The sequence below is a fragment of the Nannospalax galili genome, unplaced genomic scaffold (genome assembly GCF_000622305.1).
Source record: "Nannospalax galili isolate Female #2095 unplaced genomic scaffold, S.galili_v1.0 scaffold516, whole genome shotgun sequence".
Lineage (NCBI taxonomy): Eukaryota > Metazoa > Chordata > Mammalia > Rodentia > Spalacidae > Nannospalax > Nannospalax galili.
This window is the reverse complement of record NW_008338260.1, coordinates 458,938-483,231: the sequence shown is the minus strand read 5'-3', so window position 1 is coordinate 483,231 and position 24,294 is coordinate 458,938. Positions and strand designations below refer to the sequence as shown.

The 24,294-nt window shown below is 42.9% G+C and overlaps 1 protein-coding gene across 2 annotated transcripts in view; it reads right to left on the bottom strand.

Annotated features, from left to right (window-relative positions):
• Wdr60 (WD repeat domain 60) overlaps nucleotides 1-24,294 on the bottom strand; it is a 64,910-nt gene that overhangs the window by 31,705 nt on the left and 8,911 nt on the right. For both annotated transcript variants that reach the window (XM_017798128.2, XM_008833063.2), the window contains exons 2-8: nucleotides 15,787-15,840; nucleotides 14,071-14,503; nucleotides 12,896-12,987; nucleotides 11,128-11,430; nucleotides 3,068-3,145; nucleotides 2,328-2,544; nucleotides 1,207-1,309 (exon numbers count right to left, since the gene is read on the bottom strand). In XM_017798128.2, the coding sequence (XP_017653617.1) occupies nucleotides 1,207-1,309; nucleotides 2,328-2,544; nucleotides 3,068-3,145; nucleotides 11,128-11,430; nucleotides 12,896-12,987; nucleotides 14,071-14,503; nucleotides 15,787-15,840 (1,280 nt within the window). The remainder of the gene's footprint in view (nucleotides 1-1,206; nucleotides 1,310-2,327; nucleotides 2,545-3,067; nucleotides 3,146-11,127; nucleotides 11,431-12,895; nucleotides 12,988-14,070; nucleotides 14,504-15,786; nucleotides 15,841-24,294) is intronic.

Sequence of the window (24,294 nt, the reverse complement as noted above, 5' to 3'; positions counted from 1 at the left end):
TTAAAGACTGTGATTATAAGGTTTCAGAAAGGAATGAGTACGCTAATGGATACTGGACTACAGTCTATTTGTATTACATTGTGACAAAGAACTTGCCTACATTTTTTCTATGACTTTGTGGGAGGCTAAATTTTAAAGTGATGGACCCCAGCCACTGCAAGGGAAAGGGTACAAATTTTTTAATTCTTTTGAAAGACTTTTCTTTGAGAGGAAAGTTCTAGGGTTCTCCATCTACTCAGTGCTGCCTAGAGAAGTATTTTCCCACATTCAGCCATCCAGACATTCAGAGGCTATAGTCATGGTTCAAAGGAGTCTAAATAATGCCTGAGGGGGTGGCAGAACCTGGCACCAGTCACATGATTTGCAAGCATACAGAATATAGAGTTATGGGGTGGTAAATGCCTCCATCCGTATATCAAGAGATCAGTGCACACAGATGCAACACAGCATGAGCCAGGCTCACCCTGTTTAGTGGGATTCTGGCAACCAGATCTACAAATGTGTGATTGTGATTATGTCATAGCTAAGACACATCATATGACTCCTCAACAGAAAGCAGAAATTACTGCAGACATTAGATGGCCAGCAGCTAGTACACAGCAGTGCATACACTCATAAGACCAGGATCTCAGATGAATACAAAGAGAACTGTAGTACAAATTACAGAATTTCCTAGGCTAGGATACACCTCAGTGATCCAGTGCTTGCCCAACACACCACAGTATCTGGATTTGAGCCCTAAACAAATAGTTTACCTATGCAGTCAACAACAAACATAAAATGGAAAGCTCTATTTTTTTAATGTGTTTGAGTGTTTTGCCTGCATGTATCTAAGTGTACCACATGTATGCAATGCCCACAGAGGCCAGAAGAGGGAGTCAGATCCTGGAACTGGAGTTACAGACAGCTCTCATTGTCAGTCACCATGCGGGTGCTAGGAACCAAACTCGAGTCTTCTGGAAGAGCAAGAAGTGCTCTTAACCACTGACATCTCTCCCACCCCAGGAATGTTCTATTTTTAAGCACACTGAGAAAAAGTATATTAAAATCATGTTACACAAGGCTGGGATTAACTCAGTGGTAGAGCACTTGTCTAGAATGTACAAGGCCCTAGATTTGACTTCCAGCACCACATCCACATCTACACACACACACATACACACACACAAATGATACCACCACTGGAAAATACCCCAATATACTTACTTTTGTTTAAGGGCCTGACTTCGACTCTTCTGACGGTGTGAGGCTGTTGCAAAATCCACAAAAATTCCACAAACAGGAGCTCTGGAAGGGGAATCATTTGCATCTGAATAAGGAAAAAAAGCTATTTTTGACAATGAAATAGTTCTTTCAAAGAAAAAAATAACAAGTAAAACAATTATAGCCATATTTAACACACTCTGTAAGTTTTTTACTTATAACTGATAAATAACAATGACAAATACCCTCCATGGGCATTTAAAGGGCCTATACCTCCTAACTTCACCTAAAACTTCATGCTACAAAGCAAAATTTACTGTTTGTTGACTATTATATGTCAATCACATCACTCAAGAGTTTTAGAAATATTTACAGAAGTATATATGAGATGTAGTTTTCTGTCCATATCCTACATTCCCTGCAAAAATAAATACATAAAGATCTATGGTAAATTCTTAACTGTGGTTTCTCTCTCTGAAGACTTCAGTTACCTGCAGTCAGCTATGGCCTGAAAATATTAAATGAATAATTCCAAAAATAAATAATTTTTAAGTATTAAATTATATGTTGTCCTCAGTAACATGACGAAATCTCAGGCTGTCCCTATCTGGGACATGAACCATGCCTCCATTCAGCTTACACAGACTGTTTATGTGCTACCTGCACCCAACTCAGTCACTCAGCTATGGTCACAGCTACCAGATCAGCTGTCTTGGTATAACACTGCTGGAAAAACACTTAATGATAGTCTCCGGCCAATAACTGTGACTGTCCCCTGAGAACTCAAGGAGGACATTACCAGAGGGAACAAGAACCTGTGCCTACAGACTGCACAAGAACTAACAGTACAGGACAACGTACACAGGTGCACATGGGGTCAGTGATTGACAGCTCTTAGTCACCTCAGGCCTTAGTGCTGGGCAAAAAGTAACCTACAGGCTCTCTTCGAAAGATGACTCCTAACACATACAACTCAGACCATGAATCAGGAGTTGGAAGCACAGGACATGGCATCCACCACCTGATACATGAAATATGCAGTCTTCCCACCTGGCAGGACTCTGTACCAACTACGTACATGGGTCCCAGCACACACACCCTAGTTATGAGCGTTCCCCACGCACCTGCCTGGGGTTCTTTCTCATATTCAATTCCACCTTGTTTCTGAAACAGTTTCAAAGATAACTCGCCAACCCTTTCATTTTCGGCATTGATGGCCTTCTGAATTTCTTGTATCTCCCTTTTCTGGGCTAGAGGAAGTTCTTCAGCTTTTTCTTGAGAGTCCAGCTCATTATTGCTGTCATCATCTCCGTCACAAACCTCAAAGTCATCTTCATAGTCCTACAGACAATAATAAGGTTTTTGGTACCCTTAAGGCAAATGAGTTAGTCCTATGAAATAAAACGTTACAATTTATAATTTGAAATAAGCAAAACCCTTATTATGGCTGGTTCATAGTTCACTGACTTTAATGTTGTTAGATAATAAATTGGTAAAATTGCTGCCTTTCTTTTTCTACAAATGAATCACACAATACAGAACCATTTATACTAAGAACTAGTAAAATGTATAAGCATTTGTGCTAAGACTGGAAACTTATGCATGTATGTAGTTAGAGACATACACATACATATATGTTTGAATATGGTGCACTTAAAATGGGTTAAACTACAAAATCATTTAATTATCTAACACAGTAAGGATAAGCAGAGGTGAGAGTACAGCAAACTTTATACAGGTAACAACTAGACCTAAAGCAAATCTTGCCAGCTATGAACAACAGCGAAGGGGCTATTATATTACTATGTAAAAGCTGAACATTACTATGCATTGCTAAACAGAAAAATTTAAATTTTACACATACTTCAAAATCATCTTCAAAACCGGGCAGATACTCATCAGCTCCAGCAGCCTCTAAATCAGTGTCTTCCTTTTCCGCTTCCTAGAAGCAAAAGTCAAACATGAAACAAAATTTCAACCATAAACTTAGGTACTACAAACAGGTTGGAAATATATATTGGGTTTTTTCGTTTTTTTGTTTTTGTTTTTTAGGTTTATGCGATGCTAATTTAAATGTATTTATAAAACATAACCTTGAATTCTTGTTAAAGATAATACGTTAGACACTAAATGGGGGGGGGGGCAACAGCTCAGTGGTTAAGAGTACCTGCTACTCTTCCAGAGGACCCAAGTTCAGCTCCTGGCACCCATATCAGGCAGCTTACAACCACCTATAACACTAGCTAGAGGGGGATCCAACCTCAATGGTCTCTGAAGGAACCTGCACTCCCAAGACACACATAGGCACACAAATTAAAAAGAGAAGGAAGAAAGGAAGGGAGGGAGGGAAGGATTTTGAGTTTTCACCATAAACAAATAATGTTTGAGAGAGATCTTTATTCTGAATTAAACATTATGTGGTACCCCATTAGCATGTACAATCTTTATGTTTCTGTTTACCAGTTGAAAATCATTTAAGATTTATCAAAAATTTTTGAAGTTTAAAGGTAAGACCCTCTTGCCAAAGACATACTTTGAACACAGGATTTGAAGCAATGGAACTGGAACTGACCGGGAAGCCACCTCTCCTGAAGGCTCGCTCTCATAGTTTTGGAGAGCACTATGCAAACTGGTAAGGGAGAACACCAATTGATGGACCAACCCCAACTTCAAGGCCTGAAAAACCACACCAATGACCAGCACAGCATTGGTGCAATCGTAGCACTTTTATGTTGGGGGTAATCAACAGCTACCTAATTGGACTTAAAGCACATTCAATGGGAGGAAACACATGTGTAGTACTATAAACCTAGTCAAATACACATAGCTGGAGCAGTCATAGACCTTAGGGAAAACCCCAAGGCTGTCACAGTCCTAGACAAATGTAATTTCTTACTATGTGCAAAATATGGATCCTTAAATTTACAGACAAGTATCCCAGTTACCACTCATCAAAGAAGCTCCTTTTTCAACAGAATCTTCTTTTTCAGAGATTACTAGAGTTCCACAACTGGTCATACACAGAGATTATCTGTGAATTTCCCAAGCCTAAATGGCACATCTGCAATGCAACCTCTACACCTGAGACTCACAGAACATAGAACAAGGGATGAAGAGAACACTAATGCATCTTTAAATTCTCATCGATGAAATTCCTTTATGCAACAGAGGGCCAGGAACACAAAAGGCCACAAACGGCCAAAACAGAGAATAGGAGTCTCAGTGTGTGAGTCCTTGGACAGGATGCCTGTATTAAATTCCACCCCCACCAGGGCTCAGGAACCATTGTGGAAGGAGGGGTGGAAAGATTTTAGGAGCCAAGGAGGAAGTACATGACCATACAGAAAGAGAATCCCACAGGCTCCTGGGACTTTTCTCATACGAACCTATAACAATGGTGTCAGCATGCACAAGACCCATGCAAACTCAAGCAGACAAAAACCCAGCACAAAACTGTGGAAATGGACAGCAGGCCCCAATCTTAGTCAAAGAATGATTAGCAGCTGATTACTGCTGTGTGAGGAAGAGCAGATCTTCTTAAAAGGAGGGACTGCCAGGCGTGGTGGCACACACCTTTACTCCCAGCACTCGGGAGGCAGAGGCAGGCAGATCTCTGTGAGTTCAAGGCCAGCCTGGTCTACATAGTGAGTTCCAGGACAGCTGGGGCTACAGGGAGACCCTGTCTCAAAAAGACCAAAAAAAAAAAACAAAAAAAAAGGAGGGACTTGAGATAGGCTGACTAGACCACAGTGGATGAACTTGCACTGAGGGACATCTGAGGACACTAACTTGACATGATAGGCCTTAATACAAATGACAGAGTGAATGAATTCCAGGGAGGGAGCTATGGGAGGGAGCTAATAGGGAAGGGGGCATAAAGATGATTAAGATGGCTCTGGAGAGACGGCTCGGCGCTTAAGAACACTGGTTGTTCTTGCAGAAGACCCAGGTAAAAATCCCAGCACCTACATGGCAGCTAACAACTGTCCGTAACTCCAGTCCCAGGGGATCCAAAAGCCTCTTCTGACCTCTGCGGGCATTGCACAACACAGGTGCACTCACCTATATGCAGGCAATACACACATACACATAAAATAAAAATAATTTTTTTAAGATGATTAAGATGCTGTATATGAAATACACAAATATTCAATAAAAATTTTTAAAAAACCTTTCAAGAAGGAATTATTTTTGTCAACTCATATGTGTGACCCCCAAGGAGAAGATAGTTACTAAACATAACCTTTTAGGGATTCTAAGGGTAGAACAAAAATATTCTACAAAATAAACCAGAGGGGCTAGAGAGATGGCTCAGCAGTTAAGAGCACTGACTGCTCTTACAGAGGACCCGGGTTCAATTCCCAGCACCCACATGGCAGCTACCAACTGTCCTTAATTCCAGGTCCAGGGGACTCCAAAGCCCTCTTCTGACCTCCACAGCATTGCACAACACAGATGCACTCACATACACGCAGGCAGTACACTCGTACACATAAAATAAAAATAATAAATTAAAATAAAATAAAATAAACCACAGATGTACAACTCCTGTCCCTGGCCTTGAACACCTTCCTGCTAGGGGTGCATACCCCACTTGAAATCAGAACAGACAAACAGAAAAGTAACTCTGATACAAGTGTCAGTTTAGATCCTGCCTGAACTACCACAGACCAATCTGTCACAATCTTTTAAAAGTCTGAATTAAAAAAATAAAAAGAATTAAATCAGTAGTTGAGGTAGGAAAAAAATTATGATTTAGTAATTAGTAAACAGATCAGACATAAAGTAACTACATACAGTCAAGTGTGATGGTGCACGCCTTTAATCCCAGCATTCAGGAAGCAGAAGCAGGCAGATCTCTGTGAGTTCAAGGCCAACCTGGTCTACACAGTGAGTTAGGCAAGCCAGGACTATATAGTAACACCTTGTCAAAAAAAAAAGAAAAGGAAAAAGAAAGTAACTACATAAAAGTAGCTATAAAGAAGGAAAAGAATAAGCCTGTGAGGTGAACAGTACTAGAGGTGCCCTGGCCTGTGACAACACTGGCCAAACAGGCTGCAGGCGGAGTCAGGGGAGATGTCCCATTGTGATCAGTGGTGTTACGCAGGCATACTGACTCCACTGTCTCAATTCCCACAACATTCAAGAGGTGAATAACACAATGCCCAAGTGACCTACACACCACAGTACTGGGCAAGGACTCAGCTTTGTACTGTCAAATTCCAGAGGCCTTGTCACACAGCTCCTGAGAACTGACGTTCTGGTCAGGAGGTTCTGCCACTACTTCTGGAAGCAGAAGGACATAATCACACCTTCAGAGAATTACATGTAGCAGACATGGTGGCAGAGATCTGATCACTGGAGACTTCTGTTAAAGAAGTCACTGGACAGTAACTTTAGAACATCTTGTTCTATTTCTCATGCTTAATCATACCCTTTCCATCTCTAGTTGATAACTAGAAGTTCCTGATCAAAGTTTTGCTTAAAGTAACAGATCAAAAAATCATACAAGGGCTGGAAAGGTAGCCCAATGGTAGGACACATACTTAGGAAGCATTAAGGCCCTGATGATGGAGAAAGTGAGTGACAATCAGGAAGAGCACAGGTCTTGGGAGCAGGCCTGATTTAGATCTATTGATCCAAGATCATTATTAACAGTGTCCCTTACATTTTATTTCATAGTAGAACAATTTCATCAAACACTAGGTTAACATAGAAACTAAGTCAAGTACCTGAGAATCAACACAGGGAAAATATTAAGTACATGTAAGATCAGCAGTGACCCAGGTATCATGCCCCTGGGTCATGTGGATTCTCCACCTACTGGAATGGAAGCTCATTTGTTCACACATGTACCCTCAGCATCTAAAACAAGGCCTAGTGCACAGCAGCCACTCAAACAAGAACAAACTGTCTGAAAACGGAAAGTGCTCTTGCAGAAGACTGGGGTTTGGTTTCCAGCACCCATATGGCCACTAACAACCATCTGTAACTCCAGTTCCAGGAGATCCAATGCTCTTTTCTGGCCTCTGCAGACACTGCATGCATGGGTATGCTTGCATACATACATACATACATACATGCATGCAAAACAGTCATACACATAAAATAAAATTTTTAAAAATCAAAACAATTAAAAAAGGAAAACTTTCACTCATAGAAGAACATTTTTTTCTGGGGATAATTCTAAAGGCAGTGATTTAATAAAATGCATGTAAGAAATAGGCATCTCTTACACCAACCTTTAATATACGTCAGATGTATGTATTAAGACATGTCCAGAAAGGAATTTCTGTAGCAGAACTAGACAACTATAACATAAGCATGGCATTTTTTTTTTCTTTTGGACTTCTGAGACAAAGTCTTGCTATATGGCCCAGGCTGGCCTCAAACTCACTACACCTGCCTTAGCCAGATATGCACTACCCACATCCATCTTAAAGCACAGCAACTGAATGTAACCTAGGGCATAAACAGCAAGCAAGGTTAATAAAATACTAGTGACCAAATTTAAGTGGCAGGTATGTGGGTATTCATTGTGAAATTATTTCAACTTTGTATATTTCTCATATTCATGAGAAAATGGGAGGAAATTAGAAAATTTTGGTCTCAGGAAAGATTTTTAAGAAGAATGAACAGCCGTCCCTGAGGGCCCCCCCTCCAAGTCATTATCTCAGTCAGCTTTCATACTCAGGAGCACACATTCTGTGTGGCAGTTCAACAGCAGCCTGTAGGCTGCAGATGCCTTCTACATAGATATTGTCTTCCAACCGCTAAAGAAATATTCTGTCCAAAGGGCTGTGGGCTGCAGGAGACCATGGGGTTTTAGCCCAGGTGTAAGGAAAGGCTGTGGGGCAAAGGAACCGGAGATGATTGAAGTCTGATTCATGATAACATGGAGCACATGCTGAGGTGGTCATGAGACCAGCAGAACCTGCTCTTACCACCCATGTTTGTTAGCATTTAAGCTGACATTTAAGCATTTAAGCCCCTACTGTTAATTCAGTGGCTTCTCACAATAATTGCATACAGACTTTCACAGACATCAGCAGACCAGAAGACCTGATCAGTGGCTGAGACTCCCAGTCTTTCCCTGAGGTTTGACTCTTCCCCCAGCCTCAGACATCCCCCAAACTTCCTGCAAAGATTATGTTTCTGCTTTAAAGAAGCACCATCAGCAGCAACAGGACCTGCTTCAAGATTCTGTAAAAACAGAGCAGCCTGAGGTGTGTGTATGAAAACAGAAGTTACCACAGTGGGTCTAGGAAACCATGAAGCAATTGCAGTGAGGAAGTCAATACATGTAGGAAGAAATTAGATTCTTTGCCATCAATAGCTATATATCTTTATTCTTTTTGATAAACCTGTATTACCAATTCTGGATGACATTGTTTCATAAGTTGATCACTTAATTTCCCCTTTAAAAAAATCAGCTTTTTAAATTTTTTTCAATGTACATATTTTATTGAATTTTTGTGCATTTCATATAAACATCTTAATCATCTTGATATCCCCTCCCCCATCTATACTCCCCTACAGCGCCCCCACCTGATTTCATGCATCCTGTCATTTATGATAAGGTCAAGTTAGTGTCCCCAGATGTCCCTCAGTGCAAGTTCATCCACTGGGGTCCAGTCAGCCTATCTAGAGTCCCTCCCTTAAAGACGATCAACTCTCCTCCCAGGATTAATCAGCTGCCAATAGCTCCTTGGCTGAGGTTGGGGTCTGCTGCCCATTTCCCCAGGTCTATGCCGGGTTTTTGTCTGAATGAGTCTGCATGGGTCTTACGCATCCTGACACCATTGCTGTAAGTTCATATGAGCAGGGTCCCAGAAGCCTGCAAGACTCTTTTTCCTTATAGTCATGCACCTCCTCCCCTGGCTCTTACGATCTTTCCTCCCCCTCTTCCACAATGGTTCACTCTGGGTAGGTGAAATTTAATATAAGAGTCCTGTCCCGGGGCCTACACTCTGTAGGCTCTTATTCTCTACATTTTGGCCAGTTGTGGCCTCTTGTGTTCATCGCCCTCTATTACTCATATGTGGCACTAAAAACATAGTCAAATATACATGACTGGAGAGGTCATAGACCTTAGAGAAAATCCTAAGGCTGTTACATCACTAGACAAATGTAATTTCTTACTACATGCTAAATATGTATTCTTTTATTTATAGACAGGTATACCAGTCACCACTCCTCAAAGAAGCTTCTTTTGCAACAGATGGAGACTCTTACAGAGTTCCACAACTGGTCACACACAGAGAATAAATGTTTGTGAGGTGCCCAACCCTAAATGACACATCTACAATGGAACCTCTACACCTAAGGCTCATAGAACAGAGTGGAACAAGGGATAGAGAGAACACTAACACATCTCTCAACTCTCAGCAGTGAAGCTTCCTCAGGTACCAATTTCCTTTTTAACAATGAATTTCAGAATTTCATAACAGATTTCCAATTTTCTATTAAATGTTCATTAGCAGCTGGATATGGTGGCACACACCATGGCAGCTGATTACTTCTGGGAGAAGGAGAGTTGATCGTCTTTAAGGGAGGGACTCTAGATAGGCTGACTAGACCCCAGTGGATGAACCTGCACTGAGGGACATCTGGGGACACTAACTTGACTTTATCATAAATGACAGGATGCATGAAATCAGGTGGGGGTGCTACAGGGGGGTACTGTTGGGGGAGGGGATATCAAGATGATTAAGATGTTTTGAATGAAATGTACAAAAATTCAATAAAATATGTACATTGAAAAAATTTAAAAAGAAGCTGATATTTTTTTAAAGGATAAATTAAGTGATCAACTTATGAAGCAATTTCATCCAGTACTGGTAAAACGTTCATTAGCAGCTGGATATGGTGGCACACACACCTATAGTCTCAGCCCTTGGGAAGAAGCAGGAGGATCACTTGAACCCCGGAGCTTTAGACCAGCCTGGGCACCACAGTGAAACCTTATCTCAATAAAGCAAGTACATTCACAATGTAACTAAAAGATTTGAGTCAGGCTCTTTAGAAGATTAGTCATCTCCCCTTACTTATCACGAAGCAGCAGCCTGAGTCATGTTTTCACCATAACTACCTGTGATGGTTAACCTTGTCAATTTGCTTAGATTGAGAGTGTAGAGACATTTACAAAGCAAACCTCTGAGCGTGCCTATGAAGGTGTTTCCTAAGAATCAAGACCAGCTAGGACAGAGGCTCACCCCAAACACCTGCAGCACAGGTGGGTTCCCTGCTGCTCTGCACCCTGGGCTCTGCTCCATCACACTCTCCCTGCCATGATGGACTGAAAACTCTGAAATCATGAGCAAAAATAAGTCTTTTGAGGGCTGGAGAGATAGCTCACTGGCTAAGAACACTGACTGTTCTTACAGAAAACCCAGGTTCAAATTCCAGTACCCACATGGCAGCTAACAATTGTCCATTAACTCCAGTTCCAGGGGCTACAACAGCCTCTTCTGTCTTCCACGTGCATTGCACAACACAGGTGCACTTCCCTACCTGCAGGCATAAGACTCATACGCATAACATAAAAATAATAAAACTACACACACACACACACACACACACACACATTTTTTTTTTTTTGGTCTTTTTGAGACAGGGTCTCCCTGTAGCTCCAGCTGACCTGGAACTCATTATGTAAACCAGGCTGGCCTTGAACTCACAGAGATCTGCCTGCCTCTGCCTCCCAAGTGCTGGGACTACAGGCGTGCACCACCACACCCGACATAAATAAAATATTTTAAAAAATAAATAAGCTTATTTATGTCAGGTGCTTTGTTACAGTAACTACAAACTAGCATGCTAGTACACAATAAATCTTAATATTAGCTGGCTATGTTGAGACAATTTTCTCTACACGTCGACCTCTGGATGACTATAAAGACAGTGACGACAGAAAAAAGATACCTTGGACTCCCGTCTCTTGTGCTCTTCTTTTGAAGGTCTCTCTTTTCCATCTGTGTGACTCGGGCGCCTCTCCTCACGATGCAAGCCTTCCTTGCGCCGCTCTCTGTGTCTGTCTTCACCTTCCCTGTTGGAGAGCGAGCTCCCCTTCTCCTTCGAGTGCTTCTCTCCTCTCCCCCTTGTGCTACTTTTCTCTCGGTGTTTCTTCTCTCGATCCGTGTCTCTTGTCCGCCTGTGTTTTCTTTCACCTTCTTCTTTATAAAGCCAGTAGTTGAGAGGATTGTCTTTACCACCTCCATACTGCAGCTTTGAAACCAACAGTGAAAACTATGTGAGCAAACAGACACAAGCACTGTCTGTCTGGGTATTATGATGAAAAAAAGCAGGGAAATCACACAGTCACCACTGCTCTGAACCTCCCAAAATCCTCATCTGCTGTTCTTCTGGAAAGAAAAACAGTTCCTGTTCACACCAGTGCCACCCCGCCCTACAAAGTAACAGAGAGATCACCAAAGCCCAGCTGCCCTCTGACATTCAAAAATTTCCCAGGAGAACGGTTTGTGTGGCCCCTGTGTTAAGGCTTGGTCTCCATAGGGCCACTGCCAAGAGGTGCTGTGGACCTTTAGGAAGGACAGCCCTGCAGAAGGCGGAGGAGATTGAGGGCCCTGTCTCTCCTTTTCTCCCTCCTCTCTGCTCCCAGACTTTGGGGTATGAGTAGCTTTGCTCCACCGTGTACTCTCACAACATGACACCTTTCCATAGACCCACACAAGAGGGCTAACCATGGGCAGAAAGCGCCAAAGCTGTGACCCAAAGTCAGCCTTTCTTCATTATACATTAATTAGCTTGTGTTTCTATCACAATGACAGAAAACTAACCCAGTCACTGAAAGCAAATATAGCATTTGCCATCTGTTCCTCCACTAGCATCTGGCCTTTCTTCCTCTACCACATTCTTATTTTGCTCCATCACCTTCAGCTCCCATAGCCCTACAGTCCCTGCTGTGATGCCTCTGTTACTTCTCAAGAAGGCAGTCCCCGTGGCAAACATCAACACGATGCTACCACCTCCCTTGTGATAATATGGCATGTCATTCTTTCTTAATTATTACTCATTGTTACCCAAACAAGAAGTGCCATCATTTAGTCATCTTGTCATCCCAAAACCACCATGGAAGTTCAGTGGGTCACTCATGACATTCCAAGTGCATAGCACTTATTACCATGGTATCCCAGCTCTGGCTCCATCTAGGAGCACTGGGAGCATGTGAGGCAGACCTGACCTGATTCACTCCAGCCAAAGGACACTGCATTCACTCACTTCTACCTCACGCCTTGGTTTCTTGTGTTCTTTCCATTCACCATGGGACCCCAAGAGTTGCCTTCATCTCTTTCTTCAATTCCCTCAACTGTAGTTTACCCTGCTCATCTCTGTCAAGGCAACCTCATGCTTGCAAGGCAACCACTTTACTCATTGAGCTATCTCACCAACCATAGGGTGCATGTCCTAACATTATCAATTATAATCTCAGGGTGAGATTTTATTCTATTATTTATATCTTCTAAACTTTCAAAAATAACCAAGAGTTACTACTGGGCTCAGGAAAGCACTCGACCATGAGGAGAGAAGAAACTGATACCCATATGGGGAGCTGATCCTCAGTGTGTGCACACACACACACACCCCACCCCCGTTACAAACTTCCCAGCAATGCCTCTCTCACAGTGTTCCCAGGTGCTCTGCTGGCCACCGTAAGCCTAGCCCTGTGTACCTTTCTTTCTCGGTATCTTCTTTCTCTGTCGTCATCTCCTCTTTCCAAATCATCGTTTCTCCTTTCTTTCCCTTCAATTCGTACTTTACTTACTGAAAAATACAACTCATTTTTAATATCCAAAAGACCACCTGGTACCTTGCTGCAGACTTTACCATTGTACATATGATGAACTTGTAAAAATACTCTTCAACTAAAACACATTCTCCAAACTCAAGAATGGCAAGTTATCTAAACTTAAAGTGGGAGATAAAAATGGCAGCCTAAGGAACTGAGGCAAGTTGGCAAATGTTTATACACCCTGAAGTAGAGAGGAGAGCCACACGTTATATCTGGCAGGAAAATGAAGCATATTGGGTCAGAGGGCTCTCACTAAAACCTAGGAGAGATGATGTCCAAAGCACCACCCAATAAGGAAAATGAGTTGTCACTTCTGCCTCTGCACAGACAAGTCATTAGCTTACAATTAAGAAAATCAAAAGGGCAGGGAGTGGAGCCATATGCCTTTAAATCCCAGCGCTCGGGAGGCAGAGGCAGGCCAATCTCTGTGAGTTCAAGGCCAGCCTGGTCTACATAGTGAGTTCCAGGACAGCTGGGGCTACAGGGAGACCCTGTCTCAAAAAACAAAAAAAAAAAAAAAAAAAAAAAAGCGGGAAACAAAACAAAAAAAAAAAAAAAAAAAAAAAAAAAAAAGTCAGGGTCACAAATATACACAGAGAATAGGGCACTGTGACTTCAAATCCAAAACTAAAACATTCATGAAAACCTGAGAGAAACCAAAATGATGAACTGAAAAGGAAAATCATCCAAACAGTAAGAACTTTAAAACACAGGGAGAGGACTCAGCAAGTAAAAGCACTAGCCACACAGTCTCACAACCCCAGAACCCATGTAAATAGCTGGATGCAGCTACTCACATCTGTAATCCCAACACTCCTACAGCAAGATGGGAAGCATAGATGGGAGAATGGGCCAGATGCTTACAGGCCAGGTAGCCTGAAGTACACAGCATGGTGGAGAGAGACTCTGCCTTAACAAGGGGGAAGATGAGAACCAACTTCTAAAAGTTGTGCCTGCATACACATACAATCAAGCAAGTGCAAAAGTAACAGCCAACAAACTGTAACAAGCAGCTAGAGCGATACCACAGGAGGAATCGCTGAAGTGGCACGCACCTGCATGGACCTTCTTCTCCACTCTCTCTAGCAGCTGCCGGCCATGCACCTCACGACCCAGGAGGTCATAGTAGGCAATGGTCTGCCTGAGGTCTTCTTTCCTGGCCCTTCTGTCTTTCTCTCTCTCTTTGTCCTTGCCTCGACTCTGAGCCTTTTCTGCATCTTGTTCTCGATGTCTCTCTTTTAACTTGTCTTTCTCCCTGTCTTTCGCATCTTTCTTCCTTTCTTTGTGTTTCTCCCACTCTCTCTCTCCTCGAGGGTGCTCTGTGGATGTGTGAAGGTCTCTCTCAGCAGTCCTCTCCCTGTGTCGGGCTTCTCGGTCTATGTCCCTGCTCTTGTGTTCTCTGTATTCCAGAGGGCCCAGTTCTGACTCCTTGTGCAGTTTCTTTTCTCGGAGTTTCTTATCTTCCTTGGGACTACCTGATTGTACAGCCTAAAGCAACACAACAAAGATCTTCCTTGACCGGGAAAGCACTTTGCATTATTTTTAATATCTAGAGAATCATACTCATTGGAATCACCTTTAAAAAATACTAGTTGCAAATGCTATCTAATCCCAGAGGGATGTGAGGTGGGGCTGAATGAATATTCTTAGAATAAAGTATCTGTAGATGGGGCTCGAGAGAAGGCTCAGTGGTTAAGAGCACTGGTTGTTCTTGCAGAGGACCCAGGTTCAATTCCCAACACCCATATGATGGCTAACAACTATCTATAACTGCAGTTCCAGGGGATCTGATGCCCTCTGATGCCCACCTCCATGGGCATTGCACAAGATGTATACATGCAGGCAATACACCTACACAAATAAAATTTTTTAAATAATAAAAATTTTTTAAAAGTATCTGTAGTCACACTTAGCATCTCTACACCTCTGGCTGGTAAGTGTCCCAAGTTGCAGAGATGTCCATGTTTATTGGCAAATCAATCCCCAAATGCCAATTTTGAACATGAGTTCAATCCCAGTACTGTAAAAAGGAAAGAAAGATTTTTAAAAAAGTTTAAAAAATAAATACATTTTGAAGCTATGTTTTAAAATTGTTTAGGTAGGACCCACTTGGCCCATTATATAACAAACAAAGCCAGGCATGGAGGCACATGCCTAGAATCCCAGCACTCAGAAGACTGGGCCAGTTCAGTTCAAGACCAGCCTGAACTACAGAGTGAGACCCCATTTAAAAAGTAAAAAAGAGCTGGGTGTGGTGATGCATGCCTATCTTTAATCCCAGTACTCAGGAGGCAGAGGCAAACAGATCTCTGTGGGTTGGAGGCCAGCCAGCCTGGTCTTCATAGCGAATCTAAGCCAACTGAGGCTACAGGAAGACCTTGTCTCAAAAATAAATAAATAACAAATAAATAAATAATAGGGAAAAAACTGAAGACTTTCATTATAAAACTCTCAGGAAAATTTTATTTCAAACCCAACCCCACCCCACTGGTGCTCCAAGGTACAAGGATCCCCTAAATCCATCCTACTAGCACTACCGAGCTAGTAGGGATGTCAGACTGGGCTAACAAATAGGCCGCATCATGCTCCAGAACAGAGCCCTACCCAACAGTTCCAGAGGAATCAACCACCTGGCTTCATCCTTGAGTCAAAATTGCCTCCAAAATGAATTTCATGTAACCAAAGCTATGCATTATTATGAGCCATGTAAAACTGTCCAAAACCATGAAAGCTCCATCTAGATCCAAAATTAAGTCTATAAAATATACTACCTTAAGGTACCTTCTGAGGTCATCCGCTTTCCAAGTATCATCTTTGGTTCGTCTCTAAAACACAAAAGAATAAAGTTAGAATTTTTAAGCTAGGCATGATGACACATAACCATATCCTAGTACTTGGGAAGCAGAGGCAGGAGGACTGTGAATTCCAGGCCAGTTTAGGCTATATAACATGACCCAAACTCAAAATAAAAAAGCATTTTTAAAGTTTAAAATAACAAATTTTGGGTTGGGGATTTAGTTCAGTGGTATAGAGTGCTTGCCTAGCAAGCGCAAGGCCCTGGGATCGGTCCTCAGCTCCAAAAAAAAAAAAAGACGATAACAAATTTTGCCAGGAGTGGTGGCATACACCTTTAATCGCAGCACATGGAAGGCAGAGGCAAGAGGATCTCTGTGAGTTTGAAACCAGTCTGGTCTATGTGGCAAGTTCTAGGCCAGCAAGGGCTACATAGTGAGACACTCTTTCAAAAAAATAAAATTATGTATTTTCATTATACTATTTACATCAAGAATGATTAACTTTTGTATGCTAGAAAATATGTGCTTTTCTACTGAAATGAAAGAGGATAGTAATATAAGCTGAACATGGAGCCCACACCTGTCACCCCAGCACTTGGGTGGACAAAGCAGGTTGGAGAGTCTGAGGCCAACCTCAGCTACACAGAGACACCTGTCTCAAAAGAAAACAAAAATATACAAGTACTGATTTGTTTAAATTATTCATTAGTCTAAAGTTGTCCCTAATTATTATAAGATGGCAATCATTTGGTTACTTCAAAAACTTAAAAATATTACCAAATAAAAGAAAAAACAAGTTAAAATGACAAATGAACAACAGATCAAGGACAAGTATTTTACACGCTTAAAATATGTCAGCTGGGTGTGGTGGCACATATCTTTAATCCTAGCATTTGGGAGGCAGAGGCAAGCAGATCTCTGTGACACTGAAGCCAGTCTGGTCTAATAGCAAGTTCCAGGTCACCTGGAGCTACAGGGAAATTGTGTCTCAAAAAACATATATATATATTCAGACAATATTTTCCAGGTAGGCCACAATAATCTCTCTCATCCCAAATACTGCACACAGGGCTGAGTCAGGGATCGATCTCTGCTCCTTCTGCTCTGGTTGACCCATCCTAAGACAAAAAGGATGCTATGTGACTTCCAAGGAAGATGGCTTCCACCTCTCCCTCCTTGTGTTACCTACTACAGGAACTTGGATATAAGGAAGGGAAGTAGCCTGGGTGGAAGAGAGACTGCAAAAGAGGACACATGCAGCTCTCTTCCAGCTAACAGCCCAGCAAAGGCCCCACAGTCAGCATAGGTGGCCAGAATGTGAGAGGCTCCACCCATTGAGTCACCATATACTAGCCCCTAAACCTGTGTCTGCCTAGCTGTGGCTCTAGATGCTGGGGAACAGACTTAAGCCATCTAAGTTGTGTATGTGCGCCAATTCCTAATCCATAGAAAACTTGAGCAAAATAAAAAGATCACTGGTATTTTGTATAATTAAGTTTGGGGTGATTTTTTTATGCAGAAATAGCAACTATATAAAACAGACAGAGCCAGGCGCGGTGGCACACGTCTGTAGTCCTAGCCCTTGGGAGGTAGAGGCAGGTGGATCTCTGTGAGTTCAAGGCCAGCCTGGTCTACATAGTGAGTTCCAGGTCAGCTGGGGCTACAGGGAAACCCTGCTTCAAAAAGACAAAAAAAAAAAAAAAAATAGGCAGAAACACTTTTAGCATCTAATGTATATTAGATACTATACTGAGTAAAATACACTATTTGTAAAGATGAAGCAGAAATGAACAATGTGCCTCTGAAGAAAGAGAACTCAGAAAGGAAGCAGGCTTCTGCTGCAGAGCCTAGAGCTGTAATAGTTGGAGACTGTAGGTAAAGGACCAGCGGAACCAAAGTGGGAGGCATTGAAGGTCAGCTTAACAGACAAGGGCTATGACCTTCCTGGCCCCAAGCCTGTTGTGTGACACTTCCTGGGGAGATGTGAACGAAGGCATGTTCACCCCACAAAGGGCACCAATGACAGACTGCAGAAACAATTCCACACAAAACTAGCTAAGAGAGCCAGCGAGTTTATTGGGTAAAAAAAAAAAAAAAAAAAAAAAAAAAAAAAAAGAATAGGCAGAAACACTTTTAGCATCTAATGTATATTAGATACTATACTGAGTCAAATACACTATTTGTATCTCATAAACCAGCCAAGAAAGTCACAGGGTCTAGGAATATGGCTCAGTCAGTTAAGCATTTGCCTTTCAAGTATGAGGACCTGAGCTCAGATTCCTAAAACCCATGTTTAAAAAGTCAGGAAAAACTACTCACATCTGTAATCCCAGCAATAACAACCATGGGAGGTGGAGACAGGTGGATACCAGAAGCTCAAAGACCACCTAGCCTAGAATATTTGGCAAAATTCTAGGCTAATGAGAGACCCTATATCAAACAAAAAGTGGAAGACACCTGAGATTGTTCCCTGACCTCCACACACTCTCACACATACATAGATAACCATACATGTAAGAACTCCCACACAAACACATGCATACAGAGAGAGAGAGAGAGAGAGAGAGAGAGAGAGAGAGAGAGTGAGAGTCAGGGGCCCCACTTTACAAATGAAGACAAGGAGGTGCAGGGATGCTAGAGAGCTTTCTTTTTGAGTGTTGCACATTGCTAGGCACATAATAAAAAGTGGATAAATATGTGTGGAATGAATGAAAACAGGATGAGTGTTATGGTTAAACTATGAGACATACCCCCAACAGGCTCATGTGTTAAGGCATAGGCCCCAACTGGTGGTACTATTTTGGAAGGTACTGGAAACTCTAAGAGACGAAGTAGGTAACTGGGCAACGGTCCGGTATCCCTGGCCCTTTTCTTTCACACTCTCTCTGACATGAAATGAAAAGCTCTCCTCTGTGATACACACCCACCACTATGGTATTTTGCCCAAGCTCATAAGGTCAAGCGATCATGAGCTGAACCCTCTGAAGTTATGAGGCAAGATAAATCACTCCTCCTTTAAGTTGTTTCTGTCAGGACACAGTAATGAGAAAACTAACACCATGATCAATATGAACAAGATTTGTCTGGCCCTCCAGGTAGCCTGGGGAACTGAGCAACTGTTTCACAAGCTCAGTAGTCTCTCTCTCCATCCCACAAGAACACCTACATTTACATCAAAGACATGTTGAGTTCCAAGCAAATAAGCACTGCGTAGACTAACTACACCAGCAGTCCAAACAGAAACCTCGGCAATGTGCAATTCATCCCAACATTTGCTGTTGTCTGTCACTGTTTGCTCCTGTAGGGAAGCTGTTTTTCCATCTTTCTCTCTATCTTTCTTCCAAGTACAGAACACATGTCCCCATCTCACCTCTCAGCCTTTTGGCTAAAATCAAGTGCATACATCTCTTCATCAGTCTACTGCTCTCTCGCTCTCTCCCCTCCCTCCCTCCCTCCCTCTCTTTTCCAGTGCTGGTAATAGAACCTAGTGCCAAGCACATACCAGGGAAGCACTCTACCACTGAGCTACACCCCAGTTCATGCTATCTTCCAAGTCAGATCACAACTCTCCAGCTAATTTTCAAGTATAGATTCCATTTTTCCAGTTAACCCTATCCTTAGGGAGAGGTCTTAGTCACCAAGTACTATAGAGTGCATAACAGTACCTATGGTGGTTAATAGTGATTGTCAACTTAACAGCATCTAAAGTACTAGGGAACAAGAAAACAAGTCTCTGGGCATGCCTGTGACAGATTATATAGATTGAGTTTACTTAGGTGGGAAGACTCACCTTAACTATGGGCAACACATTCAATGGGCTGGGATCTTTGACTGAATAAAGAGAAAGTAAGGGGAGCCCTAGCATCACTTTCTATTTCCTGACTGCAGATGCAATGCAACCAGTTGCCTCAAGCTCCTGCCACTGACTTCTCCATCATGACAGAATGAAACCTTGAACTGTGAGCCAAAATAAACCCTTTCTCCCATAAGTTGTTTCTGTCAAGATATTTTATCACAGCAACAGGAAAAGTAATTCAGTACCTCACAAAGATCAGCCATGAAGGGTGACAATATGGCTCAGTAGTAGAGTACATGGGCCCTGATTTTGATCGATCACACACAGACACACACACACACACACACACACACACACACACACACGATCCCTGAAAAGGAGTGTGTGAAGGCAGTTAGCTTCTCCAGTTACCCAAACTGTTTCAAGACTGTAAGTGGAAATGTTCAAATGAGACAATGTGGCAGTCATAAATTAGTTCTGCTAATTTTCTAGCCAAACTTCTTCCAATGAATGGGACCAGATTCAATGACACTCCTAATGGAACAAGTTGGATGAGAGACATGGTACATGCAAGATATAAAACCAACAGCTTCTACCCACTCATGTGTGTACATAATTCACATATGTAGACACAGATATGTGTACATAATTCACATATGTATATACATAATACACATGTATTTGCTACAGATGAGAGGGGATTTTTGGTCTCTCTGCCAAAGTTTTTTTTTAATTAATTGCTTAGTGTATGTTGGGGGGGGGAGACAGGACAATTTGCAGGAGTTGGTTCTACCATGTGGGTCCCAGAGATGGAACTTGGGTGGTCAGGCTTGGCAACAAGCTCCTTTACCTGCTAAGCCACCTCCCAGGCCCTGTCAAGGTCTTTTAAAGACCAAACTGACCTAGCTCTAGACCCTGCTCTATGGCAGGCAACCCACATATAAAATTAACTCACCAAATCAGAAATTTTGTGATGTTGGGGCTTGCACAGGAGAGCTCACACACATTAGGCAAGCAATCTGCCAGAGCTACAACTAAGCTACAACTGCCAGTCCACCAACTAAAACTGAAAGGAAAATTTTCCCCCTGACAAGAAAAAGAAATATCAACCCAGAGAGGAAAAACACTTAGGAGAACTAAACAGCAAAACCATCTTGCCTGCAAATCATTCAACCCCCATGCAAGTACACCTGAGAAACAAACGTCTTGGTGTTCAACATCTATAATTATGTGACCTGCGCATGTGGTAGACAGATGAGGGTCAGCAATCAGCCCAGGAAGAACTTTCCAGTGTCGCTCTCCACATACACTCAGTTTGATTCAATCAATCAAATAAATTGTCTAGACCCTTTCTACAAGAAAATTGGAGAAAGGTTCAACTAAACCCTAAGTCATTTTTAAACCCATTTCACCGCTCCAGCAAAATGGCTTACAATGGTTTAATTCCCTCCTCATCAACACAGGGCTTAAAAATAGTTATTTTCACAACTCTTTCACCTTAGTCCATAATCCAAGGAGATGCTAACTTCAACTAGAGGCACCTCTAGGGAGAAAACCCATAGGACAGGGTGTCTTAAACAATGGCTGGGCCCCTAGCAGGCCATTCTAGATGGTTCTGGGCCACACATGGTGCTGCCAAGTTGCACTGGGGACATTTTGGCAAAGGCCACGGACCTTGCTAAAGCAAAATAACAGCAAGCAGAGGGGCTGACAGCCTTCCCCAGTGGCCTGGGTCCCCTTGGAGTCACGGCCTACAGTCTTCCTCCCATACCAGTGCTGTCACTTGAAGAGCTTGATGATGTTCACCTATTACTCCTGTACTACTGTGATCTTATAATCATGACTTTTGGCTTTTGTCCTTGGTTCCTGTCTCATAACTCCATAGCCTTATTATTCCAAAAAGTACAAGAATAAGCACACCATCTGTTGAAATACTTAGCCTTCCTGTCTAGTTTCTAAAGCAGCCTCAGAGAATCAGATGAAAGATCTCTGCCAGACTTGGGGCACTGTAGGCTTTAGAAGGCAAAACTCCCTGACCTTCTCCCCTTCCCTTTTATCTGTTCCTTTCTTTCCTCAAGGCAGGTCATCAAAGTAGAATTTCTCTTCCCCAAGGTGGGGCCAGTCATAGAAACTACAAATATACTCTAGCCTTCCCTTGCCTTTCTGTCTTGGGCACCGTCATAAAGAAACTCTGACTTACCTTGTCTGGTAGATGAAACTGTTGGGGAACCCTGCTGTTAGGGTTGTAGTTCTCCATGTCTGGATAGCCCTGAGGGGCTCGGTGCCAAATGGAAGGACTCCCCATTTCAGCAGGGGGCCTCCTGCTCTCTTCCTGGCTCACCTGGAAAGTGCCACCAAGCATGGATGCCTGACCTTATCTAAAAACATGACCTTTGGCATAGTTACCTGGAGTAAAAACTCCCCCCAGGTTTTTTCTACATGATAATCAGGCATTGCCCAGTAGTCGGATGATAGGAGCCTACTGCCACATGTAAATAAAGGTAAATAAAGTATACTATGTGCACCTATCAGCTGAGGCTTTGGCTACTGCCTCCACACTATAAATTCTCTAGTTCTCCCACTAATAAACGGAGCTGTTTCACTGTCTGGAGCTGTATCACTGCTGTTTCACTGTGCCTGCGACCAGTCTCCCCAGAAGGGCTGTCTTCCGTCAGTGCTCACTGGCCGTCCTGACCCCGTTGGCCACTTCTGCTCTCCCTGCCCTCGTGGGCCGGTGGCCAATGACCTGCGAAGAGAGGGAGAGACTCCCACAGCTGGCGCCCAAACGTGCGGCTCCTGGAATGCGCAGAGTTCATGAGTATCCCTCCCATCAGGAGGGCATCGGCAATCTCTTTCTCCTATCACCTCCCACCAGGAGGATAAAGGCAGCTTTGCCTTTAAGCCATCCCCACCTTTGCAGATCAGCAATCTCTTTCTCCTATCACCTCCTATCATGAGCAGCTTTGCCTCTAAGCCACCCCACCCTTGGGGATTGGCAGTCTCTCCTCTTTTCCTCCTTTCATTTTCGGTCTGAGTCTTCGCATGGGACCGTTAAAGACAAAGGAGCAACTGAGGCTTTCTGGTCAGGGCTACCCCCTGATGTTAGCTGAAGGCTCTTAGTCCTCTTAATGGACTCCGACTGCCTGCACGGGTGTAGACAAGACCTCCTATCTATACATCTTTCTAATACAAAAATCGGTAACGCAACGACCAGTTAAATGCTCTTAGAGCAGTCGCCGATTTCTTAAACTTGTGGGCAGGCTTGCACTGTGAACTGTGTGGAATCACCTGAGATTTTGATTCCAGGCATGTTCCCTTAGAAATCACCGTTTCACCCCACTTTCCTTTTCTATCTTAACACCCCTAGAAACAAAAGTCCCCAAAGTTCTAAGGAATCTTTATATAAGCCTTAAAGTCAACTTCTAAAATAAACTTCCCTAATCTGTTTTGTTATCTTGCCCCTGGGGTATTCAAGCCAAAGCTAAAACCAGTTAGGTGAGAATTTAAATTAACTAGCCCCTGCGGAGCACTTAAAAATTCAAGGTGGCTTGTGCCATACAAACAAAAGAAAAAATTTTTAAATCCATTTTTCTTCTGTAAACCTTCTCTTGGGGAAGGGGCTCATCAGAGGACCACCCCATCTCTCTCTTTGCTTTATCTTGGTTATCGTCTTTGCAAAGTTCTGGATAACGTCTGTGGGCAACTGAAGCCTCTTGGTCAGGGGGACTCCCTGATAGTTGCTGAAGGCCCCCTGTCCTCTTTCCAGACCACGACAGCCCGACTGGGTGTAGGCAGTAACCTTTACAACTATCATAAAAATCTGGTAACGCAGCAACCAGTTAAAAGTCACAAGGACGGTTGCCAGTCCCTTAAATCTGCGGCTAGGCTTGGGTTCGTCAGAATGTATCAATCCCCTGGTGGCAGAGTGCCTCAGGAACATTGAACGCCACTGACCACACTTCTTTTCCAACAGCTCCAAAAATAAAAATTGAGCAAGTCAGACAAAACCCACCCATCAACAAAAATAACCTTTACCCCCCTCTTCCCCCCTGTGAATCCTCATGGACTGATTTAACAAACCCAGATGTTAAAACCCAGACTTCAAAAACTCCCAAAGATCCCCAGATAAATCCCCCTCCCCCTTCACCGCCGCCGCCGCCACCGCCTGTGGTGCCACACCCCACAGCCTTGAACAGCTCTGTAATCTGAGGGATAATGGGAGTTGTTGCACCCAGAATCTCCAGACACAATGGCCTCAGGACCCAAAAACCCCATCGGTAGAAGCTTTTCCTGTTAACCTACAAATAAGGCAATGCCCACTGGCTTGGTACCCACTCCCAGCAGCACACTTAAAAGAGCTGCGCCAACCTGTTCATGAGGATGGGATCCATACTCCATGGACAAAATCTATACTACAAACATTTAATACTAACCTGCTAACCCCCCAGGACTGGAGAGATATCTGTAGATCTACCCTCCCCGGTCCATTATTTGTACAATGGGAGGCTTTATTTAGGGATGAATGCCTGATGCAGGTTAAAAGAAATGACACACATAATCAACAGCAAAGACCACAGCAAGGACAAGATCCACCACCTGGATTCATAGATTGGAACTATGACCAGCTTTTTGGCCAGGGCAACTTTTCCACAGGAATCCAGCAGGCTGTGATTCCTACTGGCTGTTTT